Here is a 19,720-nt window from a genome sequence, read left to right as displayed (position 1 = left end):
TTCATTTTTTTACATGTAGCTGTCTAGTTTTCCCAGCACCACTTATTGAAGAGACTGTCTTTTCTCCAGTGTATATCCTTGCCTCCTTTGTCATAGATTAGTTGACCATAGGTGTGTGGGTTTATCTCTGGGTTTTCTATCCTGTTCCATTGATGTATATTTACGTTTTTGTGCTAGTACCATATTGTCTTGATTACTGTAGCTTTGTAGTATAGTCTGAAGTCAGGGTGTCTGATTCCTCCAGCTCTGTTTTTTTCCCTCAAGACCGCTTTGGCTATTCGGGGTCTTTTGTGTCTCCATACAAATTTTAAGATTTTTGTTCTAGTTCTGTAAAAAATGCCACTGGTAATTTGATAGGGATTGCATTGAATCTGTAGATTGCTTTAGGTAGTATAGTCGTTTATACAATATTGATTTTTCCAATCCAAGAACATGATATATCTCCCCATCTGTTTGTATCATCTTTAATTTCTTTCATCAGTGTCTTATAGTTTTCTGCATACAGGTCTTTTGTCTCCCTAGGTAGGTTTATTCCTAGGCATTTTATTCTTTTTGTTGCAATGGTAAATGGGAGTGTTTCCTTAATTTCTCTTTCAGATTTTTCATCATTAGTCTATAGGAATGCAAGAGATTTCTGTGCATTAATTTTGTATCCTGCAACTTTACTAAATTCATTGATTAGTTCTAGTAGCTTTCTGGTGGCATCTTTAGGATTTTCTATATATAGTATCATGTCATCTGCAAACAGTGGTAGTTTTTTTTTTCTTTCTTTTTTTTTTTTTTTCTTTTTGCGGTATGCGGGCCTCTCACTGTTGTGGCCTCTCCCATTGCGGAGCACAGGCTCCGGACGCGCAGGCCCAGCGGCCCCGGCTCATGGGCCCAGCCGCTCCGCGGCATATGGGATCCTCCCAGACCGGGGCACGAACCCGTATCCCCTGCATCGGCAGGCGGACTCCCAACCACTGCGCCACCAGGGAGGCCCAACAGTGGTAGTTTTACTTCTTCTTTTCCAATTTGTATTCCTTTTATTTCTTTTTCTTCTCTGATTGCTGTGGCTAGGATTTCCAAAACTATGTTGAATAATAGTGGTGAAAGTGGACATCCTTGTCTTCTTCCTGATCTTAGAGGAAATGCATTCAGTTTTTCACCATTGAGAATGATGTTTGCTGTGGGTTTGTCGTATACGGCCTTTATTATGTTGAGGTAGGTTCCTTCTATGCCCACTTTCTGGAGAGTTTTTTTTTTTATCATAAATGGGTGTTGAATTTTTTCAAATGCTTTCTCTGCATCTATTGAGATGATCATATGTTTTTTTCTGTTTCAATTTGTTAATATGGTGTATCACATTGGCTGACTTGCATATATTGAAGAATCCTTGCATCCCTGGGATAAATCCCACTTGATCATGGTGTATGAGCCTTTTAATGTGCTGTTGGATTCTGTTTGGTAGTATTTTGTTGAGGATTTTTGCATCTATATTCATCAGTGATATTGGTCTGTAATTTTCTTTTTTTGTAGTATCTTTGTCTGGTTTTGGTATCAGGGTAATGGCCTCATAGAATGAGTTTGGGAGTGTTCCTTCTTCTGCAATTTTTTGGAAGAGTTTGAGAAGGATGGGTGTTAGCTCTTCCCTAAATGTTTGATTGAATTCACCTGTGAAGTCATCTGGTCCTGGACTTTTGTTTGTTGGAAGATTTTTAATCACAGTTTCAATTTCATTACTTGTGATTGGTCTGTTCATATTTTCTATTTCATCCTGGTTCAGTCTTGGGAGGTTGTAGCTTTCTAAGAATTTGTCCATTTCTTCCAGGTTGTCCATTTTATTGGCATAGAGTTGCTTGTAGTAGTCTCTTAGGATGCTTTGTATTTCTGCGGTGTCTGTTGTAACTTCTCCTTTTTCGTTTCTAATTTTATTGATTTGAGTCCTCTCCTTTTTCTTGATGAGTCTGGCTAATGGTTTATCAATTTTATCTTCTCAAAGCACAAGCTTTTAGTTTTATCAATCTTTGATATTGTTTTGTTTCTATTTCATTTATTTCTGCTCTGATCTTTATGATTTCTTTCTTTCTACTAACTTCGGGTTTTGTTTGTTCTTCTTTCTCTAGTTCCTTTAGGTGTAAGGTTAGATTGCTTGTTTGAGATGTTTGTTGTTTCTTGAGGTAGCATTGTATTGCTATAAACTTTCCTCTTAGAACTACTTTTGCTGCAATCCATAGGTTGTGGATCGTCGTGTTTTCATTGTCATTTGTCTCTAGGTATTTTTTGATTTCCTCTTTGATTTCTTCAGTGATCGCTTTGTTATTTAGTAACTTATTGTTTAACCTCCATGTGTTTGTGTTTTTTATGTTTTTTTTCCCTGTAATTGATTTCTAATCTCATAGCGTTGTGGTCAGAAAAGATGCTTGATATGATTTCAATTTTCTTAAATTTACTGAGGCTTGATTTGTGACCCAAGATGTGATCTGTCCTGGAGAATGTTCCATGCGCACTTGAGAAGAAAGTGTAATCTGCTGTTTTTGGATGGAATGTCCTAAAAATATCAATTAAATCTATCTGGTCTATTGTGCCATTTAAAGCTTGTGTTTCCTTATTAATTTTCTGTTTGGATGATCTGTCCATTGGTGTTGTGGGGTGTTAAAGTCCCCCATTATTATTGTGTTACTGTCAATTTCCTATTTTAGAGCTGTTAGCAGTTGCCTTATGTATTGAGGTGCTCCTATGTTGGGTGCATATATATTTATAATTGTTATATCTTCTTCTTGGATTGATCGCTTGATCATTATGTAGTATCCTTCCTTGTCTCTTATAACATTCTTTATTTTAAAGTCTATTTTATCTGATATGAGAATTGCTACTCCGGCTTCCTTTTGATTTCCATTTGCATGGAATATCTTTTTCCATCCCCTCACTTTCAGTCTGTATGTGTCCCTAGGTCTGAAGTGGGTCTCTTGTAGACAGCAATATATATGGGTCTTGTTTTTGTATCCATTCAGCGAGCCTGTGTCTTTTGGTTGGAGCATTTAATCCATTCAGGTTTAAGGTAATTATCTATATATATGTTCCTATTACCATTTCCTTAATTGTTTTGGGTTTGATTTTGTAGGTTCTTTTCTTCTCTTGTGTTTCCTACTTAGAGAAGTTCCTTTAGCATTTTTTGTAAAGCTGGTTTGGTGGTGCTCAATTCTCTTAGCTTTTGCTTGTCTGTAAAGCTTTTGATTTCTCCATCAAATCTGAATGAGTTCCTTGCCGGGTAGAGTAATCTTGGTTGTAGGTTCTTCCCTTTCATCACCTTAAATATGTCATGCCACTCCCTTCTGGCTTGTAGAGTTTCTGCCGAGAAATCAGCTGTTAACCTTATGGGAGTTCCCTTGTATGTTATTTGTCATCTTTCCCTTGCTGCTTTCAACAATTTTTCTTTGTCTTTAATTTTGGCCAGTTTGATTACTTTGTGTCTCAGCGTGTTTCTCCTTGGGTTTATCCTGTATGGGACTCTCTGCGCTTCCTGGACTTGGGTGGCTGTTTCCTTTCCCATGTTAGGGAAGTTTTCAACTATAATCTCTTTGAATATTTTCTCGGGTCCTTTCTCTCTCTTCTCCTTCTGGCACCTCTATAATGTGAGTGTTGTTGCATTTAATGTTGTCCCAGAGGTCTCTTAGGTTGTCTGCATTTCTTTTCTTTTTTTTTTTTGTTTATTCTGTTCTGCAGCAGTGAATTCCACCATTCTCTCTTCCAGGTCACTTATCCGTTCTTCTGCCTCAATTATTCTGCTATTGATTCCTTCTAGTGTATTTTTCATTTCAGTTATTGTATTGTTCATCTCTGTTTGTTTGTTCTTTAATTCTTCTAGGTCTTTGTTAAATATTTCTTCCATCTTCTCGATCTTTGCCTCCATTCTTTTTCCGAGGTCCTGGATCATCTTCACTATCATTATTCTGAATTCTTTTTCTGGAAGGTTGCCTATCTCCACTTCGTTTAGGTGTTTTTCTGGGGTTTTATCTTGTTCCTTCATCTGGTATATAGCCCTCTCTGCCTTTTCATCTTGTCTATGTTTCTGTGAATGTGGTTTTTGTTCCACAGGCTGCAGGATTGTAGTTCTTGTTGCTTCTGCTGTCTGCCCTCTGGTGGATGAGGTTACCTAAGAGGCTTGTGCAAGGTTCCTGATGGGAGGAACTGGTGGTGTGTAGAGCTGGCTGTTGCTCTGGTGGGCAGAGCTCAGTAAAACTTTAATCTGCTTGACTGTTGATGGGTGGGGCTGGGTTCCCTCCCTGTTGGTTGTTTGGCCTGAGGTGACCCAACACTGGAGCCTACCTGGCCTGTTTGGTGGGGCTAATGGAGGACTCTGGGAAGGCTCACACCAAGGAGTACTTCCCAGAACTTCTGCTGCCAGTGTCCTTGTCCCCACGGTGAGCCGCAGCCACCCCCCGCCTCTGCAGGAGACCCTCCAGCACCAGCAGGTAGGTCTGGTTCAGTCTCCTATGGGGTCACTGCTCTTTCCCCTGGGTCCCGATGCGCACACTACTTTGTGTGTGCCCTCCAAGAGTGGAGTCTCTGTTTCCCCCAGTCCTGTCGAAGTCCTGCAATCCAAGCCTGCTAGCCTTCAAAGTCTGATTCTCTAGGAATTCCTCCTCCCATTGCTGGGCCCCCAGGTTGGGAAGCCTGACTTGAGGCTCAGAACCTTCACTCCAGTGGGTGGACTTCTGTGGTATAAGTGTTCTCCAGTTTGTGAGTCACCCACCCAGCAGTTATGGGATTTGATTTTATTGTGATTGCGCCCCTCCTACCATCTCACTGTGGCTTCTCCTTGGTCTTTGGATGTGGGGTCTCTTTTTTGGTGAGCTCCAGTGTCTTCCTGTCGATGATTGTTCAGCAGTTAGTTGTGCTTTTGGTGTTCTCCCAAGAGGGAGTGAGCGCACGTCCTTCTACTCCGCCATCTTGAGCCAATCTCCTCTGGAAGTCAGTCTTTAAATAACATCCTTGAGTTTTCCAGTCCCTTACCTTCCTTGCTTGGTTGGAAAGGACCAAGTGACTGTCCTGGGTTTCTCTGAGTGCTGGTGACGGTGTTGCAATAGTTAATTGGCTCTGTCATAGCCTCACTGAACGAGGACCTGTCTTAATCACAGAGATGACAGGCAGGCGGGGAGGAACGTGAATATTTATCTCAGGCCGGGCCTCACTGCTTGGTTGAGCTGCCGCCTGCCTTCGAGGTCAGGGGAACAATTTTAGAGCATCAGCCGCTGTCTCCTGCCCACGCGCCTGCCTCCCTGACCTTCTCCACAGATGAGGAGATGAATCCCAGAAAGTTCAAACGTCCGGGTTTGACACTTGCCCTTTGTTTTTAAAAGGTTAACGATGAGTGATGAGTGGGTTTGTCAGACGTCAGTTGGAGCAGGACTGAGGGGTCCGGAGGGGGGCGGGGAGGGGCTTTGCTGAGGCCCCTCCTCCCCGTGCGACAGCCCCCAAGTCCTCCAGGAGGGCGGCCGTCAGCCCTGGTCATCTCCCATCTGCTCCTCCCCACCTTCTGACCAGGCACCTCTGGCATCTGGGTCTCCCTCGCCCTCCACCTGCAAAGGTCTGTCTTGGGGCCCCCAGCCTGGCCCGGCCCATGCTGGGGGTCCCTCCTGCCCCAACACACACACAGCCGCCCAAGCCCACTCCACAGCAGGAAACTTTGCTGATGGCCTCGGGGCTCCGAGACCTTGGGGCTCCCACCACGTTGGGCTGGGACCTGCCCCTCCTTCTCCAACAAGCTAGGCGGGTGCCCCTCCAAACTCTGGGCCTAGCAGTGCCGCCCTCCTCTAAGGCTCTCCCGCCATGCCAGGCACTGGCTGGCCCTGTGCGCTGGACGTGCTCCCTGACCATCACCTAAGGCCCTGGTCCTCCCTCAAGCAGAGGCCTCCCCAGCGCCCACTCTCCGCACTCCATCAGGACACTCAGGCCCCGGGGCAGAGGGTTGGGGGGTGCTCAGTGCCCACGGGGTGAATGAGGGGTCCGCCTGTGGCCCAGAAGGCACCTCGGGATCACATGGGTGGTCTTACACCAGGTGAAGCTGGGAATGTTCTGTGACCGCTTTCCTAACCTAGACTGCATCGTGATAGCAGCCCCAAACTGGATGGGTGAAGGGCCTTGTGCTGGAAGGCTAGGTCCCCAGGCTGCAGGCTGTCCGCGTCCTCTTCACCACCCTCCGTCCTGGGAGGGCCCGGCCGAGACGCAGGGCTCGCATGGTCCTTCTGGCTCAAGGTCAGCCAGCCAGGTTTGCCCACCCCCATCCATGTCCCTGTCCCTGTCCAGGCTGTCCTGCGACCGGAGAACCACCACCCTGACCCCGACAGCTGGACTCACAACAGACCTTGGGCCGGGGAGGCCCACGAGGCCACAGCTCCTACCGTGTCTCTCCATCAGGACGGGGGTGCGATGCCCGGATGCCTCCTCCTCCTCCGGCCCCGCCCACCGTCAGGGTCCCCACCTGCTGCCCCTCCCCCTCGGCCCTTTCACACGACCAAGACCACAGGCCCCGGCCCCCGTCCTTCCAGCAGCTGAGACGCCACCTCCCAACCACCCACCCCACGTCCGGCGGCCCTGACAGCGTCACCTGGAGCCCGGCTTCCAGGCTGTCCCCCGCTTCTCCCCAGACCCCCCAGCGGCCCCCACCCTCACTGCCCCTTGAGGCTCACCCCTGGCCCCTCCCGCCGCGCCCTGCCCTCTAGGGTGGGGCTTCGCTGGCTGGCCTCTCCCAGCAGGATGCAGCCCCCAGGGGGGCTCCACTGCTGCCCCCTCGGCACCTAGACGACAGCGGTTCTCAAACCTGTAGAACCGCGGGCTCTTCCCAAACAAGCCTGGCGGCCAACGTGCAAAGAGCGAAGAGCCGGCGGGGTAGGCGGTGCCAGGCTGGTGCCTCCACGATGCTCACACCCGTAAACACAGACGACGACAACGCAGCTTTTCTTGAAAAGGAAGGTAACGGCCGAGTCCAAATGCTTGGACCAGTGCTTGGCCGAAAGAGAATGCAGGGTGGGAAAAAGCACCGTTTCTAGAAAATGTATTTTATTAATACTTGATGTACAAAGAATAAATATCTCGCGGTTTCACCTGGCACGGCGGTGACACCGCAGGACCCCGCCGTGTGACCAGGGCCTCTCTAGAGCTCAGGAAGGAGCCGCGGGGCGGCCAGGGCCCAGCCTCATGGGTTCTGCATGGCTCCCGGCGCCCAGGTCGCCAGTCACCCCAGGTGTTGTGGGAAGTTGGGTGCCTAGTCGGAGGGGACGGGGTGGGCCCCCAGCAGCGCCCTCCCGGTAGCTCCGTCGTGGCGGCCGTGAAGTCCCAGCACAGGGCTCTGCAGACCGGCCTCCGCCCCGCGTGCAGCAGCTGGCCCCCAAGGTGCTCTCCGAGGCTGGAGTGACGCCACTCCCCTCAGCCGCACCCCTGCCCTTGCGAGGGAAGCACAGGGGCTTCGAGGACGAGCATCTGGCCACCCCTCGTACTGCTGTGGCCATCACAGACCAGACAGCCTGGACAGCTGGATGGACCCTGCAGACAACTGGCGGGGGCCCCCCGTCCCCGTGAGCACACAAAGCACTGGGACTCGCCAAGGAATGTTCCGATGCTCTGACCCAGGCAGTGGGGGACGGATGGGGCAAGGGCATCACAGGCCCTCAGAGGCCTCAGACTGGCCCTGTGATGTGGCGGTTCGCCCACCATCCAGCTGGCACGGGGTCCCACGTGGGGAGAAGGGCAGGACCAAGGGCCCTGCTCTGTGGCACTGTGCCCACCACCCGGGACAGGAGCAGCCCAGGCGCCAGGCCTGCCCGACGCTGTGGGAAACCCTCCAGACCAAGGTCAACAAGGACAAGCCAGCACCTCCGAGGCATCATGGTGGCCTCGCTAGCCCCGGAGACACGGTTCTGGATCCGGAGCCAACAACCCACATCCCGGGGAAGTGGTGGCGCTGGGTCACGGCAGACAGGTGGGCCTGGGGAGGGCAGGACAGATGCAGCGTGGCTCCGCAGGGCTCCCGGGCCTGAGACTGGAGAGGGGACAGCCTGCTGCCCAGCCGGGGGGTCCCTGCCCCGGCGGCGACACCTGTCCTGAGGGCAGCTACGAGCCTGCGTGTGGGGCGCCCGCGGGCCGGCTCAGTACGCGATCTTCCAGTGCGTGGGCTGCTCGCACGCCTTCTCCTCGTCCCCACAGAACCGGTTGTATGTCGTCTTGGGGTCCAACCCCAGGATTTCTCTCTCCTCGTGAATTCGAAAAGAGAACGTGGAGACCGAGGTGCCGATAAAAAACCTGCTGAGAAACGTGAGGTCACCAGGCTGCGGAGCAAACCCACCAGCCACGTCCACCCATGACCCCAGGCGCCTGCCCAGCCCCCCGGCCCAGTCTCCTCGGCCGGGGCTCCCCGTGGCCCGTCGCCACCAAGCGGCCTGGGCTGTGGCAGCCGCAGGGGCTCGGGTGACAGGTCCCGCACCGGGGGCAGGCTCGGGCCGCTGCTAGACCTCGGCTGCTCGGGGCAGGGCTCAGGGCCAAGCTCAACCTGCCACGCGGGCCTTCCCGCGGAGGGGCGGGGCTGCAGCCGGAGGAGGAGGAAACTCCCCTCCAGGGACGGCACCTTGGAACACACGTGCCGGAGGTCTGCTCCCCGTCACCGCCAGGTTTGAGCCCAAGGCGGGTGGGGAAGAGCGAAGCCCCGAACCCCATCCCCCCGCCCCCCACCAGCAGAACCTCGGGGCTGAGGGGTAGGGCCCAGAGCACAGGGCTGGGCTGGGGCTGCTCCCTGCACCCCTGGTGGGGCTGAGTCCGCCCTCAGCCCTCTGCTCAGCCTGGAGGAGGTGTCCCCTGGAACAGGACAGGGCACACATCTACCTGGTAAACCACACACACCCCTGCACCCAGCATGTCTGAGGATTCTGGAAGGAGAGGGAAAATCACCTACTCTTCTCTGATTTTCCACTTTACTCCAAGTGCCCGACTCACCCCAGCCCTGCTCTCCCAGCGCCGGTGGGCAGATGAGCCCCAGAGGAACCCTTGAGGCCTGGGCCCAAGTCCCCGTAGGCCGCTTGCCTCTCATGACAAGGACGGGACACTGGGCAGGGTGCCCCGCGGGTGCCCGAGATGTACCTGGGGACCAGGACTCAGGGGTGGGCGGAGCGGGATGGCCCCTCCCCCGAGACAAGACGCGACAGAGGAGAGGCCCCGGGTGAGGCGAGGAGGGCCGAGCTGGGGGTCTGCACGTGAGGACTCGGCCTCCGACACGGGCTAGGTGTGTGCGTGGCGGGAGGGGCCGCTCACCTGGCATGTGCGCAGACCCACTGGTCCACGATGGCGACGCCCCCGTCCTTGTATAGCTCCAGCTCCTCCCACGTGGGCTCAAACCGCACCATCTCGGGCAGCAGCCTCCGCAGCCCGTCCAGCTCTGCAGGTGCATCAGGGAGGTGATGCGGCCGCGGGAGACATGCGTGTGTGCGCGCTCACACCGCAGGACCACGGGGTGGGGGGGCGAGGAGGACGGAAACACGACCCCCTCCCGTGAACTGTGGGAGAAACAGACGGATGGAAGCCACGTACCCTTCCTGGCAGCATCCGTGGCCACGAACACCTTGTCCAGCTGGTGGGTCTTCATGAGGCTGCGGATCCTCCTCACGGCCCCCTCCAGGCTGGGCACGTCCTCCCTGTGCCCCCAGATGAAGTCCTTCCTCCTCAGGTGGACGCCCAGGTACGGGCCCCCCAGCGAAGAGCCCAGCTTGACCTGGTGGAGGAGGACCAGACGGGCTGGTGACGATCGGGCGGGACGTGGGTGCCTGGTCGAGTCCATCTAGGCACCGATTACTGGCCAACGTCCCTACGTCTGCACCAGGCCAGGGGGCTCCCTGCTGATGAGCAGCATCTCTGGTAATTGGGGCCGTGGGCCCGGCAGCCCTGTGACAGACAAGGGTGCCCCGTTCTGCCCTTTCCTAAATGAGGGGGTTAGTTGTGAGGTGTCTAAAGAGATAAAATGCATCCCCCCCGCCAAGGATTACAGAGGTGGGGTCTACCTTCATCTTGGTCCAGTCTTCCTCGAAGGGGATCCTGTCGGCTGCGTCCGTGGAATTGAGGTACCTGCTCCGGAACTCGTCCCCCACGGCCCGCAGGTGCTTGGCAAACACCATGCTGCGCCGGGTCTGCGGGTGCAACGGGCCGTGAGCCCCTGCCCCGGGGTCCCTGCCCGTCACCCCTCCCCCCACTGCAGGTGCCAAGGGGAGTCATCACCCTTCAGGGCTGGCGGGGACCACAGTGCTGTCATGAGGCACAGAACCACCGTGTCCATGTTCTGACACTTCTGCGCTTCTGCAACAACCCGCCCAGGAGGCACCCAGGTCGCGAGTCCAGGGAGCAGGGTCCCACCTGGGGACCTCTGCCTGCCCAGCCCGCCCACAGGAGGCATCAACGACCCCCAGACAGGGCAGACCCTGAGAGCTGGGGGTCAGGGGCTGCAGAGGGGGCATGACACCCATTTCCCCAGGTGGAGGAAGGACCAGACAGGCTGAGGCTGGTGACGACTCGGGGGGACTTGGGGGGCCTGACTGGGTCCACCTAGGGACCGATTACTGACCGACGCCCTGCAGGGACAGGACAGGACGCGGTCCAGGGCCGGACCTCGCCACGTGCGGAGCTGCCCCTCGTTGTGAATTAGGTGCAGAGATCACAGAATACCAACTGCATTTTTTTGACAGCAAATACCATGTTTTTCTTTTTCAAATACTAGCTGCCATAAATAATAAACCTGCACCTCAATTAACAGACCTGGGAGCCCCTGCGGCAGAAAATACCATGCCCACCACATGGAAACAGGGGTGGGGGGCATGGCCACGGGGCTCTGTCCACACCGTTGGCAGCGCCAAGGTGCAGAGATCCAGGGAAACCGGTTCCTGCACAGGGGCCTCGGGAGAAGCGACACATCCCCCGGGAGCCCCAGGTGAGACGGGGCGCAAATCCCCATGGTGGGGGAGGGGGAGACACCAGGCTGTAAAGTATCTGCCTTGAGGGAGCTCAGTGCTCATTTTTAATTTAAGAAAGCTGTAATTTGCCTAAAAACTTGTACTTCACTTCAGCAATACACAAATGGCCCTTCTAAGATCAGTTTCTGCACAGGTCCCAGGACCCGGGGGAGCGTGGGAGCCGAGTGGGGCAGGCCCCGTGTCCCCTGCAGCCCACCCACCCTGATGCCCCTGGAGGCTCCTTCGCCCGGCAGAGCCCCCGACAGGCCAGGCCGACTTCACCTGGGTCCCCACCTTGCAGCCAAAGGCTCTTCTCAGGGAACATCTGACGCTTTTGCCAAACTGTTGCACCGGGGCCCCTGTCCGCAGAACCGCGCCTCTTTTCCAAACCAGACGCCTGACGATTAAGCCGTCCCCACCCCCAGGAGGACGGGAGACGCCTCCCGCCCGGCTGCCTCATTGTCACCGTCTGTGCGCCCAGAGCCAGCGTTCCCCGTCAGAGCAGAGCCCGACGCCACTACTAAGGACTCAGGGCACAGAACGCCCCGCCTTTCAACGCTGCGGACACGGGGCCGGAGCTCTAATTCCAGGTTCTGAACGTGTCAGCAGGAAAGGACAGCCGATGCAGCGCAGGAGGGGCCGGGATGCCCCAGCCCGCTGCCTGGAGCACCTCCTTGGGCAGGGGCAACGCCCACCGGCGGGCCTTCCCCCACGCCTGCTAAGAGCCTCAGCAGTCTAGTCAGCAAGGTGGAAAACAAGAGCTGCTGAGGGTCTCGGGTTTTCCCAGACTGAACACGTGTACAGAGATGCGAGCCGCGCAACACTCACGTCCCAGTACTCCTTCCCTCCATAGTGGTCGTGAAGGAGGTTTTCGGCTCGGTCTAACATCACGGACCTGTTTTTAAACAACAGGAAAAGAAGGTTTTTATGTTCACACGCTCCAGAGAGCACTGTCATGTGGGAGGCCCTGGGCCAGGGAACAATCAGGGACGAACCCTGAGAGGGTCAAACCTTGCTGAGTCGCCTGGGTGCGTCTGGGCAAATCTCTGCTGAGCCTCTCACAGGCAGCTGCCTGCAGAAGCTTTTGATTCTTAAGTGACTCTAAACATGGATGGACTCTCTCCTGTCCCAGCCACTGAACTGGCTGAGCTACCAAGCTCGACTGTGACTCTCAACGCAAAATAACCCACAAGTAAACAAAACAGGAAATTAGCAAACAGAACCCAGCAATATATTAAAAGGACGACACGCGTGACATGGAGCTCACACCAGGAACGCAGAAGTGGTTCAGTGTTAGAACGTCCGTGGCTTAACTCACCATGTTATTGGATAGAGGGCGGAGCCATATAATGATGGCTACCCCGAAGGAACAAAACTCACTATTTACTCTTATTTTTAAAAATCACCTTAATGAAACAGACTCCTTATCATGTTTGTATTTCTCCAGCCAAAGCCAGCCCTTTCTTAAAGGAAGGCAACTCCCTCCTTGCAAAGTGAGGGGCAGGAAAGGTGGGCTGCCTGAGCTAATCAAGCAACCTGAGAATCAGCACACATGGAAAGGACCCTCCAGAAACAGGCCACATCTGGGAGGCGGCGGCCTGCGTTTCCCCTGGGGTCTAAGAGCAGCGTGTTCCCTCGGCGGTATACCTGACAGCGTCTTCCGCTGAATATGCTACAAGGCCGCCTGCCCTTTACTCACTGATCTTTATTTAGCAGCTCTGACTGTATCTGACCCAGCCCTGTACTGACTGACGTGACCGACGTGCTAGAAGCACCCCCGTCTCTGTGGTTTGTCTTTCCATTTTAACGCTTTCTATTGATGGACAAGACATTAATTTTAACGTAACTGAATGTATCAACCTTCTCTCTCTGGTTAGTGCTTTTCACATCTTGAGTTTTCTGCCTGGTGGGGTTCCCCCCACCCCCGTCCAGCCTTGTGGGTCTCAGCGCCGCCATCTCCCCGCTGTCAAGCCCCCTGCGTCTCTCTTAAACAGAGGGGCCTCTGGGCACAAGTCTGTCCTGGGCTCAGCTCCCCTTACCCACAAATGGGACTCAGAAGAAATGGTCCCACAGCCCAAAGCTGCAGCCAGATCCGCTTTTGAAATGCGAACAGCTGTGAGACGAGTAACGCGGGGCCCCAGCAAGCGGCGCCCTCAGCCGCCTCATCTCTTGCGTGGAGCTCGGACCCACCGAGCAGAGCACGCGCCTGCTGCCTCCATGGACCCGCGTGCGTGTTGCTGACACGGGCCCGGGGGGAGCCGGCCTGGCGTTCCGGCACACCGGGGCCGGGCTGGGACAGTCTGCACCGTCCCGGGCCCCGGAGAGCACAGGGGGCCTGCCCTGTGCGTGCGCAGGCTCAGGGACACTGAAGGTGGCTACCAGGAGGGGCCCTCTCAGGGTCCCCATGTCCCCAGCAACTCACACCCGCAGGGAACTCCTAGGACACCTGCCTAGAGACCCAGCACGAGCCCCTCCTGAGGAGCTCGCCTGGCGCACCAACCCTGCCACTCACCCAGAAGCCCAGCCCTCCCTGCTGACCCTCTGGTGGCAGGGCGGGCGGGCGGGGCCCGTGTGGCTGGTTCTCTGCTTCCAGGAGGAACCGGCCACGCAGACACACTCCCAACACGCGAGGCCAGGAGCAGCCGCCAGGGAGGTGTGTCCAGGAGAGGCCTGAGCTGTTCCTCTGGCCACTCGCAGCTCAGGCTTCGAGGAGGCCGGCGAGAGAGGCTGATGTCAGGGGTGGTCCCGAGGGGAAGCCCTCCTCGCCCGTGCGGAACCTCCAAGGCCAGCTCCGGGCTGCCGCCCCAGCCCCGGTCGCTCAGTGGTCACTTCAAAGCCCTCCTGGCCCCGCTGGCCCCGCTCTTGTCCCGGCCCTCCCCCTGCCGCAGCCTCACGACCCCACGGCCCTCATCCCCGTCCCTCTCTTACCGCCCGCCCCCCGCCCCTACGCCCATCCTCACGCCCTGCTGCGTCCAGCAGGCCCCGGCTCGCCCCACCACCTCCGGCAGGATCTGGGTGTAAATCCGACTCCACCACCCACCAGGGGTGGGACCAGAGACCCCCGTCGTGAGGCTCAAAAGCACAGCCGCTCCGAGCAGCACCGGGAGGAGAACAGCCGCGGCCGCCCCGCCTGGGGGCTCCCCTGGATCCCAGCTGCCGGCCCCCCTGCTCGAGAGGCGGGGGGGCGCGGCCGAGGTCTGACCCTGCCGGCAGGACGGGGCACAGGCACACGCGGACACGCTCACACGTGCCCTCGTCCCAGCCGTCCCCCGGGGACCACACACTCACCGTGCGGACGTGTTTCTCAGGAGCACAGGGGCGATGACGGAAGCCGAGCCCTGAACAGACAGACAGGAGACGTGTAAACCCCGCGTCTCTTCATAACCCCAAAACCATCCTCTGGAAAACAAGACCCACGGCACCCGGTTAGTGAGCGGGCAGTGAGTGACGTCTAGACGCACGGCCTGACCTGGATAAACCCTGCTATTAGTTCTCTTAGCTCACAGCTCACTGGTCGTGATCACAGGTGGTGACCTCGTGGAAATCTTTAAAGAAACCACAGACTTCACCTGGTCTGACGAGACCACGGAAGCTCTCTTCAGGAACCTGGACGGTACGGTGACGGGAAAGCAGGGGCGGCCGGAAGGAGCCCGGCGGAACGAACGCTCACGGGCCAGGGCCAGTAACTGTCCTTAAGGCAGCTGTGCTCTCAGGAGCTCCTGAGCTGCTCCAGGTCTAGAACCGGATTACTCTGGTCCCCCGTGCGGGGGGCGCTTTGGGCGGGGCTGGGGAGGACACAGCAGCTCTTCCGACGGCAGCTCAGTCTGGGGTGACGCCGCCGCCACGACCACGTTCAAGTGCATTAAACAACACGGGAAAAGGTACGTGTGTCTCAGCCAGGTATTTCTAAACCAGCCTGAGTCCCCGAACGCGGCGGCACCTGTAATACTCGTGCTTGTCCTGCGAGTAAAGGGGCGGCTCGATGCAGGGCCGGCTGTCGATCTTCTCCTCCCAGGCCCCCTCCTTCCAGCCCTCTGCATAACCTTGCAGGACATAGACCTGGTCGATGAAGGGCCCGCCGGACTCTGCAGGAGACAAGGACCGACAGTAACGGTGACCACAGCACACACTGCGGCGATACAGAGAAGTACCACTGTATTTAACGCCACCGACTTCCCAAACAGGACTGGAGGAAGCTCATAAAAGCAGAGATGATGGAACAAGTGACCTAGGGACATGGGGGTCCCTCAGGGGATGGGAGGGCCGTCTGGGGTGGGTGTCTAGGAGCCAGCATCTCCTCTGGGCCGCTCAGTGACCCAACCTCTTACAGCATCCGGCCTTGCCTGGGCCCCCTTCTCTTTCCAGCCACACCCCCACTTCGCTGTGGGTGGGGCCAGTTCCCACGACGGCCGCAGGCTGCCCTCGCCCTGACCCTCTCCTCTCCTACAGCTGCCCCCCCGTGATGCCTGGAGCCCATGGGGGTGCTCCTTCCCTGGGACCACTGAATAGCTGACCTGCCTGGACCGTCCCCTCCGGGGCTCGTTCTTGACCCCTGTGAGGCCACTCAAACTGCATCTCCCCAAAAAGGATGCCTTCCCAGTCCACGGCCACTGCCCACCACTCTGCACCCCTCCCTGCTTTCTCGTCCTGAGGCTTTGGTCACTGCCGCGAGCGCTGCGTGTCCCCACCCCCAACAGGAGGCCCCGGAGAGCAGGGGCCTGTGTCCCTCCCACCCACTGCTCCTCCCACACCTGGAGCCTCCCAGCCACGACTCGGCGACAAGTGAAGATGTGCTCACAGGTGCAACGACGGAGCGCACTGACGAGACAGCCACAGTGAGTGACCCGGTGTCTCGTCCACACTCTCTCTGGCTTGGGCACGAGGCCTGGGCTCTGGGGCTCGTCCTACGGCGGGGCGGGGGGATGCAACACCGGGGCTGACACGCCGGCCTGGAGGCCTTCGGGGTGTGACGCCCCATGCCTGTCCCCTCTGCAGCGGTAAACCTGAGCTGGTCAAGGCGGGTCTGCCACCTCCACAGTGTCACCTGGGGACTTGGTCCCCACCCCCACGGCCTGGCCCGAGGGACACGACCTGCAGGGCGGCAGGGATGACAGCTGTCTGCCGTCACTAAGCACCCCTCGTGGCCGAGGCGCCATCACCTCGCGCTGGCAGGTCAGGGGCCGGTCCCCTGGGCGCCAGGGCCCGCGCAGACGAGACCGAGCCTGCGTCCAGGGCTGAGTCGGGTCAGGAAGGCTGCTCCCCAGCCTCAGGGTTTGCCTCCCGAGCAGGAGCGCAGACGGCAGCAGGTCGTCCGGTGGCCCTACAGCCACAGCGGAGCCCCACACGGAGAACGTCCCCGCCGGACAGGGTCTGCGGTGTGGTGAGAACAGAACCTGACGAGGAGGACGCGTGGGCCTGGCCTTGGCGGGAGCAGCGACGCTCAGGCCGCCAGGCCCTCGCACGGCAGAAGCGCTAAGGCCGCCACTCAGGAACTGTGACTCGCTCTCCCGGGCTGCTCCAGGGATTGGGGCAGAGGTGTCCCTGCCTGTTTACATCTTCTGAATAAAGCACACGTGAGCTCTAAGTACCTTCATTCTAAGAAATCGTCAACTCTTTCCTCTTAAAAACATTAAAAGGAGAAGGTTGACCAGAACCAAATGAGACACGACGTGTGGTTACACGTCTCCTCCAGCACCCAGCCAACGCCACACACGCAACATGTTTTCCTTCAGGTAAGAACAGCCTGGGGCTTCCTTGTTGGCGCAGTGGTTGAGAGTCCGCCTGCCGATGCAGGGGACACGGGTTCATACCCCGGTCTGGGAAGATCCCACATGCCGCAGAGCGGCTGGGCCCGTGAGCCATGGCCGCTGAGCCTGCGCATCCGGAGCCTGTGCTCCGCAACGGGAGAGGCCACAGCAGGGAGAGGCCCGCGTACCGCAAAAAAAAAAAAAAAAAAAAAGAACAGCCTGGCCTGCATAGGGGGAGGCCTGTGGTCCTGCCCCCCCAGTCACAGCTCCAGCTCACCAGGTGGCCGGGGTTTTCAGAGGCAAGGGGACACATAGCTCCCATGCTTCAGATCTATCTCCCTAGAAAAACTATGGACAGGTCAAAATCGCTGGCAGTGGGGGAAACGGAAGCAGGGCCCCTCCTAGGCAGAGCCAAGGCCCAAGAGGAGCCGGCCTGACGTTCACGCCCAGACCAACGCCCGCACAGCCCCAGTTACAGGACTGCCGCCCGCCTCACCTGCGATGAACTGCTCGTACTCGATGACGGGGATGTTTCTACTGAGACTTGGAAGGTCAAAGAAGTCGGCCCAGGGAATCCGGACCTGGGGAATGTCGGGGCTCGTCCAGTGGAAGAGACGGCCCCAGGGGGGCAACACCAACGCCCACTCCTCCGCCTTCCGCAGCGTCTTCAGGAGGGAGGCAACTCGGACGTACACGTCCCTGCGGAGGTTGAAGCCCTCCGGGGGGTTGACGTCGTACAGAAGATACCTGGCAGGGAGGGCAGCAGAGGGCTTCTTCAGGGCCAGGGCTCTGCACAGAAGACCCAGCACCCCACGTCCACGGCCCAGCGCCCGCCTCCAGGCATGGTCGGTAGCTTCTGGTCTGTCATGTGGAGGCAGCGGCCCACCCGTTTCTAGGGGACCGGTCACTGAAAGAGCCCGCACGGAGCAGCAGAAGACATCTCAGCATCCGTTTAACCACCAGCTAATAATTCACAGCGAAGACCAGCCGAGTCTCACAGCCAGAATCTGAGCACTCACCCTCCAGGGGTTCTCAAACGTCTTAGTCTACAGACCCCTGCACACTCTTAACGATGACTGAGGACCCCAAAGGCTACTGTTGATGTGCGTTAAATCTACCGATAACTCCTGATTTAGAATTTAAAGGAAGAACTTTAGAAAAGTATTTATGAATTCCCTTAAAAACAACAAAAATAAACGTATTACCTTTATCATTAGTATTTCCAAATTTCCAAATGAAAAGTAAGTATATTTTTCAAGACAAAAATCATGAGGGACAAGAGCGGCACTGGTTTTAATTTCTGCAAAATCTCTTTTTGGTCTGGTGATTGCTGGATCCTCCCGTCTGCTTCTTCACTCCCTGTGTTATGGTATCACAGGCCAGGTGGTCCCTGGAAAAACTCCACAGTAAACTCTCGAGAGAGTGTGTGCAAAAGGCAGATGATATCCTGGCCTTTCTACGAAAATGGCCTGGCACCTCAGGGATCCCTGGACACACTTTGAGAACGGCTGCCCTATGTAAAGGAAGACTTCTCTACACAAGCTCCAGGCAGGAGACCTCAGCTTCTGCTATGTCCTCACCACCCCCTTCTCTGCATCTCCGTTACTGCGAGGCCATGCTGTGATCCCTGGCTTGAGCCTCCAATCCCCCAAGCCTGCCAGGAAGAGGCCCATCTACCATCTTGACATCCCGCGCCCAGCAGTCTGTTTTCGGTCAAGCCCTCAGTAACTGCTGAATGGCACTGACGCTTGTCTCTTATTCCTGAGACTTATCTATGAAACAACCAACGCCTGGATGGGACGGATATTCTCTTGCAGGTAAACAAAGCTAGGCTTTCTTAAGAACCAACCCATTCGAACATCTGATTCGGGGGCTCCTCGAACTCCAGGCAAGGCCCGCATCATGTAACAGGGGGCCCCGGCCTGCCCCCTAACGCGGACCTGCAGCCTGCCCTTCCGGGGGGCTCGCGGCCCCAGGCCAGGGGTCCCGAGAGGCGAGGGGAGACCGAGGCTCCACCGCTCCGCCTCCCGGCCCTCCGAGCCCCGCCTCCCGGTTCGCCGGTCCCTGCCCACCGGCCCAGCCGAGAACGTTTACCGTCTGCGGGACGCCGCCCCCGACAAGATGTCGGCTGCTGACTGGCCGGGCCAGAACTCCTCGCCCGAGGCCGAGGCCTGCGGCCAGGATACCGCCCCGAGCAGCAAGCAGAAGACGCCGAGCGCCGCCATGGCCCCGGGCGGTCACGTACTTCCGGTGGCCGTTCCCCGCCCCGGAAGTGCAGCCCGCCCTCTTGGAGAGCGTCGTCTGTACCACGGCAACGCCACGGGGCCCACCTAGGTCAAGAGTCCTGCTCGATCCCGAGTCGGGGCGTTGCTGCGGCAGAACGGGCGGAGCCGCTGGGGGCCGAGGCGGGGCCCGGCCGAGGGGCGGGGGCGGGACTGATGGGCGGGTGGACTGGGCCGGGATGTGGGCGGGGCCGCGCGGGGTACAGGCCGGGGCGGGGCTGGCGCCGAGGGCGGGGTCACGTAGCGTAGGGCGCAGACCCCTTGACCGGCGGGCCACGGGGGCCTCCGCCTGGGCTCCGCTGCTTCCCCTCGCGCCGGACGCGTACAGGGTCAGCGTGCGGGCTGCGGAAGAGCAAGCCAGAGGACCGACCCCAGGCCCGCACGGCTGGCCAGGTGGGTTACTTGAGCCGCAGATCCGGCAGGCCCACCCGACGGATGGGTCCCAGCGACTCCAGCCAGTGCAGCCACCTTGCCTGTCAGGGCGTCACTCTCTGATGGCCAAAAGCAGCTTCCACACCTGCTCGCTCGTCACAGACCAGGCCTGACCCCAAGGCCCCTACAGCCCCCTGGCTCGGGAAAGACCACCACGGGGGCTCTGCGAAGTCCAGAAGCCTCCAGTGTGCAACCCCCCAGCACCCTGAGTTCCCCTCTCCAGGGACACAAACAAAACCCACATTCCTCCCTTGGACAAGACCGAATATACCCCCTTACAGACCTACATGTT

The 19,720-nt window shown here is 57.2% G+C and overlaps 1 protein-coding gene across 1 annotated transcript; it reads right to left on the bottom strand.

The window, feature by feature from the left end:
* Positions 1-7,024: 7,024 nt before the first annotated feature.
* On the bottom strand, positions 7,025-19,051 carry POFUT2 (protein O-fucosyltransferase 2). Its single transcript, XM_060100361.1, has 9 exons — positions 18,809-19,051; positions 17,211-17,461; positions 14,908-15,052; positions 14,256-14,366; positions 11,796-11,862; positions 10,026-10,151; positions 9,559-9,739; positions 9,283-9,406; positions 7,025-8,280 (listed from the first exon to the last, which is right to left on the bottom strand). The coding sequence occupies exons 1-9, from the start codon at positions 18,937-18,939 to the stop codon at positions 8,127-8,129; spliced, it is 1,290 nt and encodes a 429-aa protein (XP_059956344.1). The 5' UTR covers positions 18,940-19,051; the 3' UTR covers positions 7,025-8,126.
* Positions 19,052-19,720: the final 669 nt, after the last annotated feature.

This window comes from Mesoplodon densirostris, chromosome 5, assembly GCF_025265405.1.
Source record: "Mesoplodon densirostris isolate mMesDen1 chromosome 5, mMesDen1 primary haplotype, whole genome shotgun sequence".
NCBI classification, from domain to species: domain Eukaryota; kingdom Metazoa; phylum Chordata; class Mammalia; order Artiodactyla; family Ziphiidae; genus Mesoplodon; species Mesoplodon densirostris.
Note: the sequence above shows the minus strand (reverse complement) of the source record. Positions and strands in the feature narration are given on the sequence as shown.